A 15,196-nucleotide genomic window follows, 5' to 3' on the forward strand; every position below is an offset into this window, starting at 1 on the left:
TAGGCATTTAACTTGCAGATATAGGCAACTAAGTTCCATTTTTAAGCGCCATTGCAATTCACAAAACTCCTGCTCAGCTGCCACCTAATGCAGTAGGTGCCCAAACTCAGTACCTAAGTGTTTGCATTTAAAATTTCCTAGGCACCTATGTTTCTGTTTCTGAGTATGCGCACCACTGTCTCACTCTGTGTCCAGATGCCTATCTCCACTGCAGAGTGATTCACAAACCAGTGGAAGATAGGTGCTCTTCCACATAACTTGTGTGGAGACACAATCTGGCAAGCATATACAAGGCCACCTACCTCCACACAGAGCAGCCAAGGAACAGGCTCTCCTTTATAACCTTTAGCCCAGTGGTTGGAGCACTCACCTGGGATATGGGAGCCCACTGGTTCAAACCTTCCCTCTTCCTGATTAGGAGATGGGATTTGAACAGGCACCTGCCACCTCTCAGGAGAGTGCTTTAACCACTGGGCTACAAGTTATTGTGCTGGGAAAGTGGGGGAGGTCTCTCATCTCTGCTATTGAAGTTGTTCCACTTTAATAAAATAACTGAAAAATTAAATATTATTTGGGCCAGAGAGTTAGAATGATGCTATGGCCTAGTGGTTAGGCCCCTCACCTGAGAGGTAGCAAATTCCTGTTCAGATCCATTCTTCTCATCAGGCAGAAGGGGGACTTGAACTGTTGATCCCCCACGTTCCACAAGTACTCTAACCATTGGGCATAAGGGAGGTCTTCTATATCACCTATGTCCTTTTGTGAATCCAGCCTGAGAGACCCACCCCATCCACACATGGAATATCAATTCCACTGATGTTTTCTGATAGGGCTATCAGCTCATCAGCTTTCTACTGTGTTTCTCATGAATAGTGATTCTTTTCACAGGGGAAAAAGCATTCAAAATAAAACAAAACCCATACATCTTAACAATTAAATGGACTGTGAAAGGAGATGGGGGTTGGTGGGATAACGATAAGCCAAATTATTGATTTAGCAACACTGATGATAACGCAATCGATGAAAGTGAAAAATGGACAACAGATGTGTTACATTATTGAATGTGCGTTTTTACTTTGCAATACCATTCAACAGCTTCTCTTGCATGTTTGTTTTTTTTTTGGCAGGATGAGAGCTGTGCCAATAACCGCCCTTTACTGTGCTAAAAGGCTATTTTAAAGAATAAAAAAACCTGTGAAATTAAAATAAAAAATATATCACAAGGCATTTTTTGGTAACTAACACCCAAAACCCACCAACGAATCTGACAGCTCTTCTCAGGAAAGAGTTGAAGTTGCAGCCTCCCGCATTAATATTGGCCTCGGCTCCAATCCCATTTCTTCTTTTAGACAGGCAACAGTAGAGAATTCCTTCTCCTACCATTATCTGCAATGACAAAGGAGGTATTAATGGCATAGGTAGCAGTTATGCAGCAGTTAGTGACTGGATTTTAAAGGCTGAAATATAATTATAATAGAACAAATATCATTCACAGAAGTGTACTCGCTTTTAAAGAATTTCATCAATATGCAATTTCCCCTAAGTGAGGGCAGGCAAGAGGATGGCATTGACATTAAATATAACTGACATAAGCTCTTTAGGACAGGGACCATCTTTTGTGTGTGTGTGTGTGTACAGTACCTAGTGCCTGGAACACTGGCCCTGCTTGGGGCCTCTAAGTGGTACAATAATATAAAAACTAATAATTAGAAAATGCTGCATCATAAATGGTGAGAAGCCATAGAACTCCCATAGCATTTCTGGGGTGGATTTAGCACTCAGCCTTTGGCTGCCTGCCTAGCAATCTCTGGCAGCCTAAAATTCCATGACAGCTTGTTCTTCCCTATTGTGTAATGGGCTTGGTTTTTAACCAGATCCACCGCAGAGACTGGGGTTTTGTCCATATGGCCATGTAAATTAAGAGAGTGAGAGAAATGGCAAGCCTATTGAGGGGTTAGAGTTGCGCTAGGAAGGAGAGAGTAAAGTGCAGATGAGTGGCTGCTTCACTCCACCCTGGTGGCCTCAGGGCAACCCTGCCTGTATGCAACCCCTCATCTCAGTTTCCCAAATAAAATCCACACTGGGTTTCCAGTCCAATCACAACAGCCTTCCTTAGGGGCTGATTTATTAATTAAAGTTCAAAACTAAATACAAAAGTCTTCCCTCCAGCCAGGTACAGCCCAACTTCCCCTGATCTGGGCAGAGTCCTTCTTATTTTGCCAGGCTACTCCCAGTCCTTCCTAGCTGTACCAATTCCCCTAGTCTCCGGGTCTTCCCTGCAGGAGCCTCTCTCACTCACTGCAATCTCACTAGGGCTTTCTGAGCTTCTCCCTTACTATGGCTCCTTATAGGAAAGTCCCTGATTCCCCTCAAGTGGGGCTCATTCTGTAATCAGGGTTGGCTTGCCCAGGGCAAGTCACCCTGTTACAAGGAGGAAAGTGTGATGTTGCTCTATGGAAGTCATGGCCATGATCCTAAATTCCAGACACTCAGGGCTTGGCTATTCTTGCAGATGTGCAGCGCTGGGAGTTACAGCTGTCTTCGTACAGCTGTGTAGGGAATGCGCTGGAGTGTGGCCACACTGACAGCTACCAGCGCTGCAGTGTGGCCACATTTGAAGCGGTGTTGGGAGTGGTGCATTATGGGCAGCTATCCCAGCGTTCAAGTGGCTGCAACATGCTTTTCAAAAGAGGGGGGTGGGGTGGAGTGTGACAGAGAGAGAGAGAGAGAGAGAGAGAGAGAGAGAGAGAGAGAGAGTGGATTTTTGGACCCGACACTGTGTCAGCTCCCTGCCTTGCAAATTCTGACCATTTCCCTGACCCCTCATTCACTCTTAAAGGCAAATAGCCTGCAGACCAGATAAGCAGCTGCTCCGACGGACTCCCTTCCTCCCCCTCCTGCCCTGCTGTTTCTCTCCTCAAGCAAACACTAGCTGTAGACATTTATCCCCCTGCCTGCCTCATTCACAGCAAATAGGAGCTGTGTTTGTTTTTTAGATAAGCAGCTCTGGGAGCCCCGAGTTCACAACAAAACAAAGAGTTCTTTAGTTAAAAGCATTATGGGAAAATTCTGGAGGCCAATTACAGCGCTTTTGGTGGCCACACTGGCGGAGCAGCGCTGCATCACCAGCGCTGCAATAGTTATACCCGAGGCAGAGCAGGAGTACAACCAGCGCTGCAGCCAGGGAGATGCAGCGCTGTATGTGCCTTGCAAGTGTGGACGATGTGTAAGTTGCAGCGCTGTAAACCCACCACCAGCGCTGCAACTCTCCAGTGTAGTCAAGCCCTCAGATTTATTTGATGTTTCTGCTAAAATTCTCAGCAGAAACAGTTATGTCAGCAATGCTGACCAGAGCTGTGTGAATAAGTGATTTTTTTGCTTTGCTGGCAATTTTGAAAAATCTTTAAAAAAAAATCATTTTGGGTCAAAATGTTTGGAGAATTGAAAAGAAGAAAAAAAATGTGTTGGGGAACGTCAAATGAAACATTTTGTTCAACCTAAAACTAAAATGTTTTGTTTCACGTTCCAGGGTATTTTAAACATTTTTATATATTTTTAATAAAATTGAAAAAAATTAAAAACAAAAATAATTTTAAATTAAAAACTGAAATATTTCCTACAGAAAATGTTGAAACAAAATGCTTAGACTCTTTCTTTGTTTTTTTTTACATAAACAATTTGGCAGAACAGACACATCTCTGCTAAATGTTTTAGTGTCAATGAATCTGCATTTTTCACCAAAAATTTTGGCTGAAAAATTTTGTCCGGCTCTTATGTTGGTATGTATATTGTTGTTAGACTTCAGAGATAACACTGCTCTGATGTGAATGGGCAGTTGAGACCTCAGAACAGATTGATTGTTTGTCTGGAGATTCAATAAAACAGCACTGCGTAAGGTGTGATTCAAAAGATTTGCAATGCTGCTGAATGCTAGAAACTTAAACATAAAATAAAATTAAGACTTAAATTATGCAGGACCTGATGGAACCATCAGACAAGTGCTGACGCATTATACTATCTCAGCGAAAACCCCTGTCCATGGGGGAGAGGAAATTAAATGGGACAGCAGTTTCTGGACAATCAACCCCCTGCTGACCACACATTTGGTCTTAATTGAGTTCCTTTTTTCCCCCTAGAGCAAAATAAATGCAGTGACAATTGCGTCAGTATATGGGAAAGTCAATGGTAGAGGAGATGTAGAGAATTTTATTAGCTAAGAGTTAATTTCACAGGATCTATAACATTATTATCCATCTCAGTATCGCCATTATAATGCTAAGTCTTTGTCCAGGAGCAAGCAATGGGATTTTAAATTAAAATTTTACAGAATCTTAAATAGCTTTTGGCAAGCCTCAGGGGATATTTGGCATGGGGGAAAAAACCTGGAAAGATAGACCATCTTATGTTATAGAAGGGAAACCAGGGAAACAAAGCGGACAACATGGGGTAGTAGATTCAGATGATCATGCTGATGTCTTTCTTGAGAACTGGATTAAACATGTTAGAGATTAGGGCTGGCAAATCCAGCAGATTGTGAATTTGCTCTCCTGCTTAGGTAACTTACAGGACAAAAGCTTGGCCCCAGGCAAAGCCAAAAGTTGTGCCGTTTTACTAAATATTTCTGGGATTTTTTTATTTTATTTTATTTTACCTAACTGGGTAGTTGTGTTGACTGAGAAGGGGACAATATAAGGCTGCTCCTCTATTCTTTCTGCTTTGGTACTGTCAATCAAACTTGCAAACTATCTGATAAACTATATGATCTAACATTCTGGTACTCTGTGACAAAGCAGATTGCTCCCTTTGTCCTAACAGTCTTTAGCTGTCTAACATAGATTGACATGGCTAAATCAACCACACCATATGAATTTTGTATGCTTTATAGTGCTTTTATTTTCCTTATAAGAGGAACAAATATTAGAGGCCTGATTCAAAGCCCATTGAAGTGAATGGGGGTCAGGTTGTAACTCCGGCAAATGCTGGAGATGCAGTACCCATTCTGAGAGTTTAATATGTATGTTTCAGAGTGGTCTTGTCATTGGGAGTTACTGGAAAAAAAATCGTGTGTGTGTGTGTGTGTGTGTGTGTGTGTGTGTGTGTGTGTGTGTACGTATGTCTGCACAAAGTACAGTCATTTTAGGAGGAACCTCAGGGCTGCAAATAAGTCCAGTTAAAAACTGCTACAGTTTTATGGAACTGATAGTGAGCAAAAACTAATGTGGTTTAAATGGAATGACACAGATTCTCCTAAAATAATAGTTTGGGAAAATAAGTTACTGGATGATACTGTGGTAAAGACTGTTTACTCTAAAGCAGTGGTTCTCAAACTAGGGCCACTGCTTGTTCAGGGAAAGCCAATGGGGGCTGGAGGAAGCAGCGTGGGCCGAGGGACGTGCCTGCCGCCCTCCCTGTAGCCAGGGCTGGCTCCAGGCATCAGCAGAGAAAGCACGTGCCCGGGGTGGCATGTGCTAAGTGGCAGCATTCCATCTATTCTTGGGGCAGCACAGTCCAAGCGGCTTTTATTTATTTTATTTATTTATTGCTTCAGCAGTCTGAGCGGCTTTTTTTCTTTGCTTTGGCAGTTTGGGCAGCTTTTTTTTTTTTTTTTGCTCGGTGCGGCAAAAATAGTAGAGCTGGCCCTGCGTGCAGCCCCCATTGGCCAGTGGGAGCTGCAATTGGCCGAACCCGCGGATGCGGCAAGTAAACAAACCAGCCTGGCCCACCAGGGGCTTTCCCTGAACAAGCGGCGGCCCTAGTTTGAGAACCACTGCGCTAAAGGAAATAGACCTAAAACATACTCTAAACATGGGATAAAGCAAGTGAATATCTCACCAGATGATAGAGACAAACTGATTCCTGTTCTTACTGTTTTTACCTTCCTAGGCCTCTGGGTAGGGATTGAGGTTGGGGTTTCAGAAGGGATTTGTTTTCCTTCTCCCTTTTCCTTTTTGTTAGCCATGATCTTTAAAAATTATTAAATATTGCATCATCATGATTTTGTATATGAGGGGTTTTTACATGATATTGAGTTCCTGTTGCTCCCATAACATAGTAAGTCATGTACAGATATCTTAGGCTTCTGGAAATTGTATGTTACATTATTGGAATTCCTGGTATGGTTCTCGGTGCTTCACTTTATATATTGCATCTTTTGTATGAATTATGATTCCTCAGAAAATTAATGAAAATGTAAATATAAAATACTTAACTGTGCAACTTGAATTTTGAATAAGTATATTCTTTGTGCATCTAACTTCCTAGGATCTTTACTTAAAGGAAAGAACCAAAAAATGAAGAAAGGTAAGTCCCTAGTTCCATAATTCACAGGCACCAGTGAGTAACAGCCAACTGGTGAGTACCACTGCCATTAGTTTCTATTATTAATGCAAGCTAAGTACGCATTTTGGTACAAGGAAATGTACTGGTGTATGTCCTTATCAGTATGCATGAATTAAGGCATTCCTAGAGCTTGCTGATAATTAATGGTTATAACTTTGAAGCTTCTGGACTTATTTTCTTCAAATTTGGCTCAGTATTTAAGTCTCAAAAAGATTTTAAAAAATACTCAGACAATTATAGACAAGCCAAGTTTGGAGAAAATGGCTTCAGGAGTTTCAACATTATGAACGTTTAAAGTCAGCAAGATAGTTTTAAAAAACGCACAATGAACTAACTGGCATGTCCAATGCACCTTTCTTTTATTCCGTAATCCCACAGGACCGGCTGGGACCCAGGAGTGCAGAGCTGGGGGGACTGCCTGGCAAAGGGCTGAAGAGCCGGGGCAGAGAAGCCCCAGAAGGAGTGGAGCCCCGGAGAGCGGGATGCAGGCCCCGCATGGCAGTGCCCCGGGCACCGGTCCCCTCTATGGCCCTGCTGCTGCTCCTGGCCGCCCTGCCACAGTCTCTGGGTGGTTCAGGCCACTTTGCCCAGCCCCAGCTGTGGTGCTGGGGGGCAGCCGCCCTGCGGCACCTACAGGCGGCTCTGTGCGCCCCGTGGGGCAGCCCCCAGCCCAAGTGTCCCCGCTCAGAGCCCACCCGGCCATAAGGTGCGGGCACTGCTCCCCAATGCGAACCGCAGTGGCCCCAGGGCACCCCCTGTGCAGGACGTGCTGCTGCTACCAGGGCTGGCTCTAGGCTTTTGCTGCCCCAAGCAAAAAAAAAAAAAAAAGATGGCCGGAATGCTGCCCCTGAAAATGTGCCGCCCCAAGCATGTGCTTGGTTTGCTGGTGCCTGGCCCAGAGCCATGACTCAATAAATCCTATGGATCCAGTGTCAAAAAAGACATTGAAAACTCCTAATCTAGCATGGTTCTTCCATTCAGGCTAGAAGTGCTCCCAGAATAGAGATTACCTCCATTGAAAGTGTCTAATAGTCAGCTTTGGTGTAAATCCACTGAAATCAATAAAGTTCAGTGCACTTATGCCAAGACTGCATCCATCTCATAGTCCTTGAGCCTGTATGACTTCAGTATGACTCCTGCAGTTGTTCCCTGTAGATGCCAGTGTGAAAATCCATTCTGACAGAATTAAAAAGAAAAAACAACTTAGTTACCCAGCCAATCTGTTTTCCAGGGGCAAACCTTCTGGATCCAGTTTAGGCAGCAGTGAATAAGCCCAGGATGTCCACATAAACAGCAACATTGCCAATCTCTTGTTTTTATCACAAGTGTCATGATATTTCATATTTTCTTAAAACCTCTGCTGCTGAAACCATATTATTTACATGAGACCTATAAAAAGAAACCATTTTAAAAAAAGCCCTCATGATTTTTAAGTCAATCACATGACTTTTGGGGTTCCACTCATGATTTTGAAATGCTTGGGCTGGCAATACTGAAATTAGGTGCACACCGACATGAATGATCCTGAGGAGGGATTCCTCGGTGAGATGGAAGGGACTATGGGCAAGAGAGGAGCAGCTGTTCAAGTATGATAAAGAATGTAGGTGAGCTTCCTACCGGTTTATGAACATGGTTGTACTTAGCAAAGTTCTCCCAGTGCATATACAGGGCCCAAAGGCCACTTTCAAGGAAATGTGTCATTCATTGAGTTGCACATTCAAAAAGGCGGGATATCTGAACGGAAGTAGTGACACAGATGTTAACCAGAGTGCCAAACCTCTGTTTAAAAACTTATAGGGTGAAATCCTGGCTCCACTGAACTCCATGGGAGATTGGGCAATGACTTCAATGGGGGCAGGATTTCACCCCTTCACTGCATTTCTATATATGCAGGGTCGCATTTTAGAGTTTTCACAATTTTAGATTCTCTGATAAAGCACAAAGGAATGAATTAATCCCTGGTTAAACTCAATGCAGTTAGGAATAGGGATGAATTTGTCAGTTGGCCTGCCTGTCCTTGTGTACTAGAGGTAGCTATAGCGTTGTGGCATCGAAGTGCACAGTTAAATGAGCAAATGAGTGCCCCAGTAAAGCAGTATAGACAGCACTCTAAGTGTACATAAAAATAAAGTCTTTACATTTCATTTTAGCTTCACATTGTAATTCCAGCAGGGTTATTATACTAGTAAAGATCAGACATTTTATTTCATTTACTATACAAAAGGGGTTGAATTGCTCATACACTGATATTTAAGTGCTGTATTGGGAAGATTCTGTTCTGTTAACAATGTGTTCTCCCTTTGGATGAGCCATTGAACTAGTTTCCTTCTTGCCCGTCCTATAGCTTACAAGTTAGATACTCCAGGGCAGTTTTGGAAAGAATAATAAATAACCACAGCATCATGATCAATATTAGCTCACTGAAGAAACCTGGCTGTTATATCTAAAACTGCATGTGAGCCACTGCTGAGTGTAACCTGGCATCTCCATTTGCCAAAAAAATCCTGCTCTAGTGATCTCGCTCATTAACAAGACTATGAAAGGTCCTGTACAGACACTATTTCATTCAGCATAATATATAGAACAGTGATTTATATAGGGTGATGTTCACAAAGGGACAGAAGATCCATGCACGCCCTCTAACGTTCATGCCCATAGCAAAGATGGCCTGGGTGGAACTCCACAGTCTCTCCTGTGGGCTACAGATGGAATTATCTTTATGCTAGTTTAATTAGGCCAGTGTTAAGGAGTTGTTTGATTGGCCAGTGGGTAGTCAGCAGGATCTCAGTTTGTGCCAATGAATGGTCATAAACCACTGCAGATGAGGCTGGGAAATGCACTGAATGAACAACCTTACACAGCCTGCTTTTCATCCCAGGCGGTAAAAGGTGAATTCTATCCCTCCCACCCATCTTTGTTCTCTGCACAAAGCCAAGTTGCTCAAGGAGGGGTGAATCTCAACCATAATTTACTGGTGTGCTACTAGGAGTCATTTTAAGACAATGTTAAGGTTGTTTGTTTTTTTCCCCCCCAAACTTTCTGCTGTTCTCAGCCTACACACAAATGTACTGGGCTCCATTTTGTTGTCTTTATACCCAGACAACTACAGTGAGTGTTCATTGGAATTGCAGATTGCTGGACAGTAACTCAGAGCAAAATTTGGCTCTGGTTCTGTAACCACAGAAGTATTTACTTGACAAAAATGCTAGCACAAGTGAAAAGGTATTTGAAATCTGAGTGAAAAGGAGAGAACAAAATTAATTTGCATTTAAGAGTGTCTTCCATGATAGCCTTTGCCTGACTATGCATTCCGATTGGCATCTCAATATAAACAGTTAAGAAGGAAACTTTATTTACTCTCAGCCTTTTAAGATACTTTAACATTTTGTGTGTGTGTGTATGTGTGAGAGAGAGAGAGATTTCATTGTTAATTTCAATACAGTGAATGTTTTATTCTTATTTCATAACTGTACTACTACGGATTAATGGGTAGAATTTTCAAAATTGCTGAAGTGACTTGGGGACCCTAAACCCTATTAAAAGTCAATAAGATTTAAAAAACAACAACACTTTTTCTGTTGTAAAGTTTGGGGGCCCTATTAACACTTGTTATAGAAGGATAAAAAGTGCATATTAAAACCTAACAATCAGATCATCAGTTCATGTAATTCACTGAGGTCAATGTTGCTTTACACCAACTGAAGATCTGCTCCTAAATCTTTTTTTAGGGGAGGCAGGTGAACATTCCCATAACTTACCGTGATTGCAGGTCCAGCAAAAGTCAAACTAAGCAACATCAGGAAGGGAACAGCCTCTTGTGTAGGTTCAATGTATGGCATACTCAGACTCCTGTCATAGCAGCTGAATCCAGAGTGAACTGGCTTGAAGACATCAGTAAGTTCAAGAAAATAGAGACTAACAACAGAAGATGCCAGTATGGGCAACTGGGAAGGAAGGAAGGAAAAACAATTCATTGTTATTTCTTTGTAATAATAAACCTAAACATTCAAATGACCCTATAATAATTTTGCAAAAGCAACAACCTGCAGCCCATGCCACTTCTCACAGCTCCCATTGGCCGGGAACGGCGAACCATGGCCACTGGGAGCTGTGGACAGCCATGCCTGTGGACAGTCAATGTAAACAAACTGTCTTGTAGCCCACCAGCGGGCCACAGGTTTCCCACCACTGCCATAGTCAATTGAGCTGGTCAAACTATTTGTTGGAATCTTATTTCCCAAACAATTTAGCCTTTTCATCTGTGAGACATTCCTGAACAGACTCTGATTTTTCAAAAGTAGGCTCCAATCCTGCAACATAGTGAATTCAGGATGACCTCTTCACACGTGTGGACCCCCAAGGATTACTACATACAGGTGCAGTGGTCAACTTGTTACAGGATTGGGGCCTCATTTCCTATTTATAATTATTTGTCAAAAAGATTATACTAATATATGCCAACATATGGGTTGTTAATGAAGTCTGACTAACTGCTATTTATAGTGAATGATTGTGCAGCTAAATCACATGGTTTTGTTTCTGTTTCTTGCCTGAATGATGTAGTCATCAAAAGTTTAAAACACCCTTGTTCTTTCACATACGTTTTATAAGCTGTTCAATCAGACTAGACTTTACACTTGCTCCAGAAGTACACCAACAGCCACCTTTTATCCTACTCAATGCTTTGCTGTTTATCATTGCTTTTTGTTTAGGGTACTTCAAAGAGTTTTCAGTTCACATGACAGTGTATATACCCCAGCCAATTTGAGTTCAATTTCTAAGGAAGATTTAGTGAGAAATTGTATCCAATGCTTTTCTTTTATATATACAGAGAGAGAGAGAGAGAATTGCCTTCACCTATTCATTATGGGTGAAGGCTTTTTTCTATTAAAAAAAAAAACAATTAACTTTGCCTGGCAGGATTTACTCCTGTAGAAAGCAGATGATTATGGGTCATGGTTCCTTTATCTAGATGTTTAGTGATTTTTATCTTTTAGAGATTAGTTCCATTAATTTATTAGTGATAAAAGTTAGACTTAAGGGGGAAACTTCACCCAGACTCTCCATGAGCTTCTGAAAGCACCGGTTCTATCAGAGGGCCCTCTTTGGCAGACAGTGTACCAGGGAAGCTGTGGGACTGACAAGCAGGCAAAAGCACCTTTCTACGACAGTGCATGCAAGGGCCAGTACAGTCCACAAAGTGACCAGTGGTGGGTGGGGGATGCAGCTTGGCTGGGGCCAGGCCTGGGACGAGCAGACCTGCCGCAGGCATGATGGACCTGCAGCAGGTATGGGGCAGCCTGATTTCTAGAGCCGCCCCTGGCTGGGGCACAGCAGCATATGATGACTCACTGCAGTGCATCCCCTTGCTTGTCAGTTTCCATTGATGAGGTCCTCACTGAGTGCTCAACAGAACTTAAATCTGCATTTCCCCAGCATCACCCAGTGAGAAGGGCCACAGTAGAAGCACGCTGCCTGCCTTCCCTTAGGCTGAAACCCCTTGGGATGTAATGAACCTGGCTGACACAGGGAGGTGATATATCCTGAGACAGTGAAGGTAAATATGACTGATGGAACAGTAATTGCTAGCATTACTCTTCCTTCTTATTTTGAAGACGGCTGTTATGTTTGCTTTTTCTCCACTTCTTAATATAGCTCAAAATACAAACTTACAAGGTCCACATAGACTTGCATATACCTACAGCACCATACAGTGAAGGTATTTCATAACACCAAACATGAATTATTCTATTTCCCTTGCAGGAAATATTATTCTATGCCAACACATCACACTGAGAAAATGTACAGTTTTCCTTCAGAACTTAATGTTCCACTGGATTATGCTGCTTTTGAAATCTTCCTTGCACATTTCATAAAAACAGATAAAATCAAAATGATACATTCTACTTATTTCCATTCTAGAGTAAAACAGAGTGAAGACTGGGAGTGCAATATATGTCAGGTGACAAGATAATGAATGATAATGTTTGTAAAGGGCAGTGGGGAACTGGCTGGATCCATTAATTGGCCATTTCCAAACTTTAAAATGTGTTTTTTAGTCCAGGTTTTTAAAAAAGAAAATGTAATTTTAGGTGTAGGGTGGTTGTTATCTGGACTCCACTGAAACAGGGTTTATAATGGGGCTTGGTTTTTGAAAATAGCAGCTTTGCTTTGAAGTGCTACACAGTACAAAGAGCTGCAGAGTTTAGCTTGTCTTCAAAAGTATTGCTATGAAAAATGCACTGAAGGTAGTCTAAGGAATGCCCTGTTCTCAGTGGTCGGGTTGATTGTGTTATAATTTCATTTTTTAGGCTGATTGTGATTGCATAGAAAAGGAATGTGAATTGACATCCTGAATAAAGCGAAGAGTGGCATTCCCAAGAGTGTCTTGAAAATAACACAAGAAATCCATTAGATTTACTTAAATAAAGAATAAATGCATCCAAACTGAATTTTGTCATTTCTGCCATCATTGGAAGTAGCAAAGTTTTTTAGTTAGCTGAATTGTTTAATTCCCATCTCACACTGGGCACTCCAGAGAACTCCCTTTGTTTTCAGTGGCAGTCCTGCATTTGTAGTAACTCAGTATGATTGCATGGATATGCAAGGAACAAGGAGCTTTCACCCTTTTTTCTCCCCCAGCAGCTGTAAGGGACAGTCACAGTCCCTGTGCTCAGGGGATTATTGAGACTGCTTCTCGGTGCACAAATATCTCCAGATGCCATGGGAGGAGGAAGGCTTATAGTGGTGTATCCCCTTATCCTCCCCAATGCACTCACCCAGAGCTGTTCAGGTGGGTTCCACTCCTGTGTGACCTGGAGCAAGTCACATAGTCCTTTTTGTGCCTCAGCTTGGGGGAGGTTGGGAGAGGTCCATTCAATGGAAGGGTACAGCGTACGTGTTGTCCCCGACCACTAGAAAACTCAGAGAGGGAGAGTGGCACAATCCTACCTTAGCTCCACCGGGCCAGTGCAGCTCTGCACCAATCCATTGGGGCAAAATACCAACACCTATGCCCACACACAGTGTGATTTCACTGACACCACGCATCATGGTTTAGGCAATTGTAAAATCTGACACCAAAATCATTATTTAATATGCATTACAGTAGTACCTAGGGGCATCAACTGAGATCAGGGCCGCATTGTGCTAGGTGCTGTACAAATCACATAATTAGAGACAGTGGCCTCCAAGAGCTAAATCAACAAGGCAGGCAAAGGAATAATTATCCTACTTCTTACAGATGGGGAGCTGAGGCACAAAGAGATTGTGATTTGTTCCAGGTCACACTGGAGTGGACTCAGATTTCTTGAGTTTTAGGGCAGTATGTTACCCACAAGTCCATATTTCCTATCTGACTGTTTCCCACCTATATAATTGCATTTATATAGTGAGATTCAGCTATTATTAAATATGTCATATTTGATATAGTGATGTAGTATAATGCGTTAATGTGCATACAGATCATTTTCAAAGGGATCTGCATATGCTAACTGCAGTTTTATTATTGCTAATTACAAAATCCAGGAAACACCCACATTTAATGGTGGTGCTTAGGAATCCCAACAAAGGATAGGACTCCATTGTGCTTTTCACTTCTAGGATTACCATATTCTTTCAGAACATAAACCATCTCCACCCCCCAAAAGAAAACAATAACTATAACCCCTACAATAATTCCTCAGCAATACTAACAAATACTTTATAGACAGTTTGCAATATACTGTATGTCAGGTCCCATAGGACGTCTTGTTCTCATATCTTTTTTTATCAACCTAAATATAAAATGCATCTTCAAAAAGGCAAAGACAATATAAGTGTTTGTTCAATATTCTAAATAATTCTAACTGGCTGTTTAAAAATATGAATATTTATTGAGTATTCTGCTTAGGGCAGCATTAGCGTTGTAATTACAGGCATTAGCTTTTGATACCCTGAACATGACAGACATAATTAGCTGGTAATAATGTGCATTGTTTTAATTACAAAATAGAAATTCTTTTTCTTATTTCTAATTGGAATAAAAAAAGTAAAGACCTGGGCTAATGAGTCTTCATATTCTGACATGCTCAGTCGATTAAGAAATTTCTGACTTTTAACCTCCGCTCTGGATTATAATTTATGCCTGAAAATAGAATATCTGATCCAAACCTAGTGAAGTCAATGAAAGATTCCAATTGGTTTCAAAGGACTTTGTATCAGGATCATAATCAGCCCAGTTAGGAGAAGAGCTGGTTACAAAACTTCAGATGTTGCCCATTTTTTGTCAAATTTTCATGAAAAAGAAACAACATCCTCTCCCCACTCTAGTTAAGAGGCTTTCTTAAGCCAAAGAGTTGTATTATTCATTACTATGATGATTATTATTTATATTGCAGGGGGCCTAGCCCTATCATGCCATTCCCCAAAAAGCTTAACAAGAAATAAACATATATACAAATACTTTCAGGAGAAGAATAAAGACCAAATGCTCCTTTGTGTTGCATGGTGTAGTCAAAGCAAAGGAGCTCTAATTAGTTAGCAAGACCCAACCCTTGCAGAAGGGGTCCCAGATCTGATGGAAACCCCTCCAAGAGATTTTTGTACTCATACATTCATAGTTTCAAGTGCATGGGAGGGGGAAAAACCAGGCACCAGCCACTCTGTACTGCATATGCCTTTGTGACCATACTCAAAGAGCAGTTATCAATGGTTTGCTGTCAAACTGGGGTGGGGAATGTCTAGTCAAGTGGGAGTCCCACAGGGGTCAGTCCTGGATCTGGTACTAATCAATATTTTCATTAATGATTTAGAGCAGGGGTCTCAAAGTCCCAGCCCACGGGCCATGTGTGGCCTGAGAACCTCCCCACTGCAGCCC

At 41.9% G+C, this 15,196-nt stretch overlaps 1 protein-coding gene across 2 annotated transcripts in view; it reads right to left on the reverse strand.

The window, feature by feature from the left end:
* PLPPR4 (phospholipid phosphatase related 4) overlaps positions 1-15,196 on the reverse strand; it is a 44,421-nt gene that overhangs the window by 15,748 nt on the left and 13,477 nt on the right. Inside the window, exons 2-3 of one of the 2 annotated variants that reach the window (XM_039485243.1) lie at positions 10,098-10,283; positions 1,257-1,386 (exon numbers count right to left, since the gene is read on the reverse strand). In XM_039485243.1, the coding sequence (XP_039341177.1) occupies positions 1,257-1,386; positions 10,098-10,283 (316 nt within the window). Of the gene's footprint in view, positions 1-1,256; positions 1,387-7,550; positions 7,618-10,097; positions 10,284-15,196 lie in introns of those variants that run through there. The other variant, XM_039485244.1, reaches the window with a different exon arrangement.

The sequence above is a fragment of the Mauremys reevesii genome, linkage group 8 (assembly GCF_016161935.1).
Source record: "Mauremys reevesii isolate NIE-2019 linkage group 8, ASM1616193v1, whole genome shotgun sequence".
Taxonomy (NCBI): domain Eukaryota; kingdom Metazoa; phylum Chordata; order Testudines; family Geoemydidae; genus Mauremys; species Mauremys reevesii.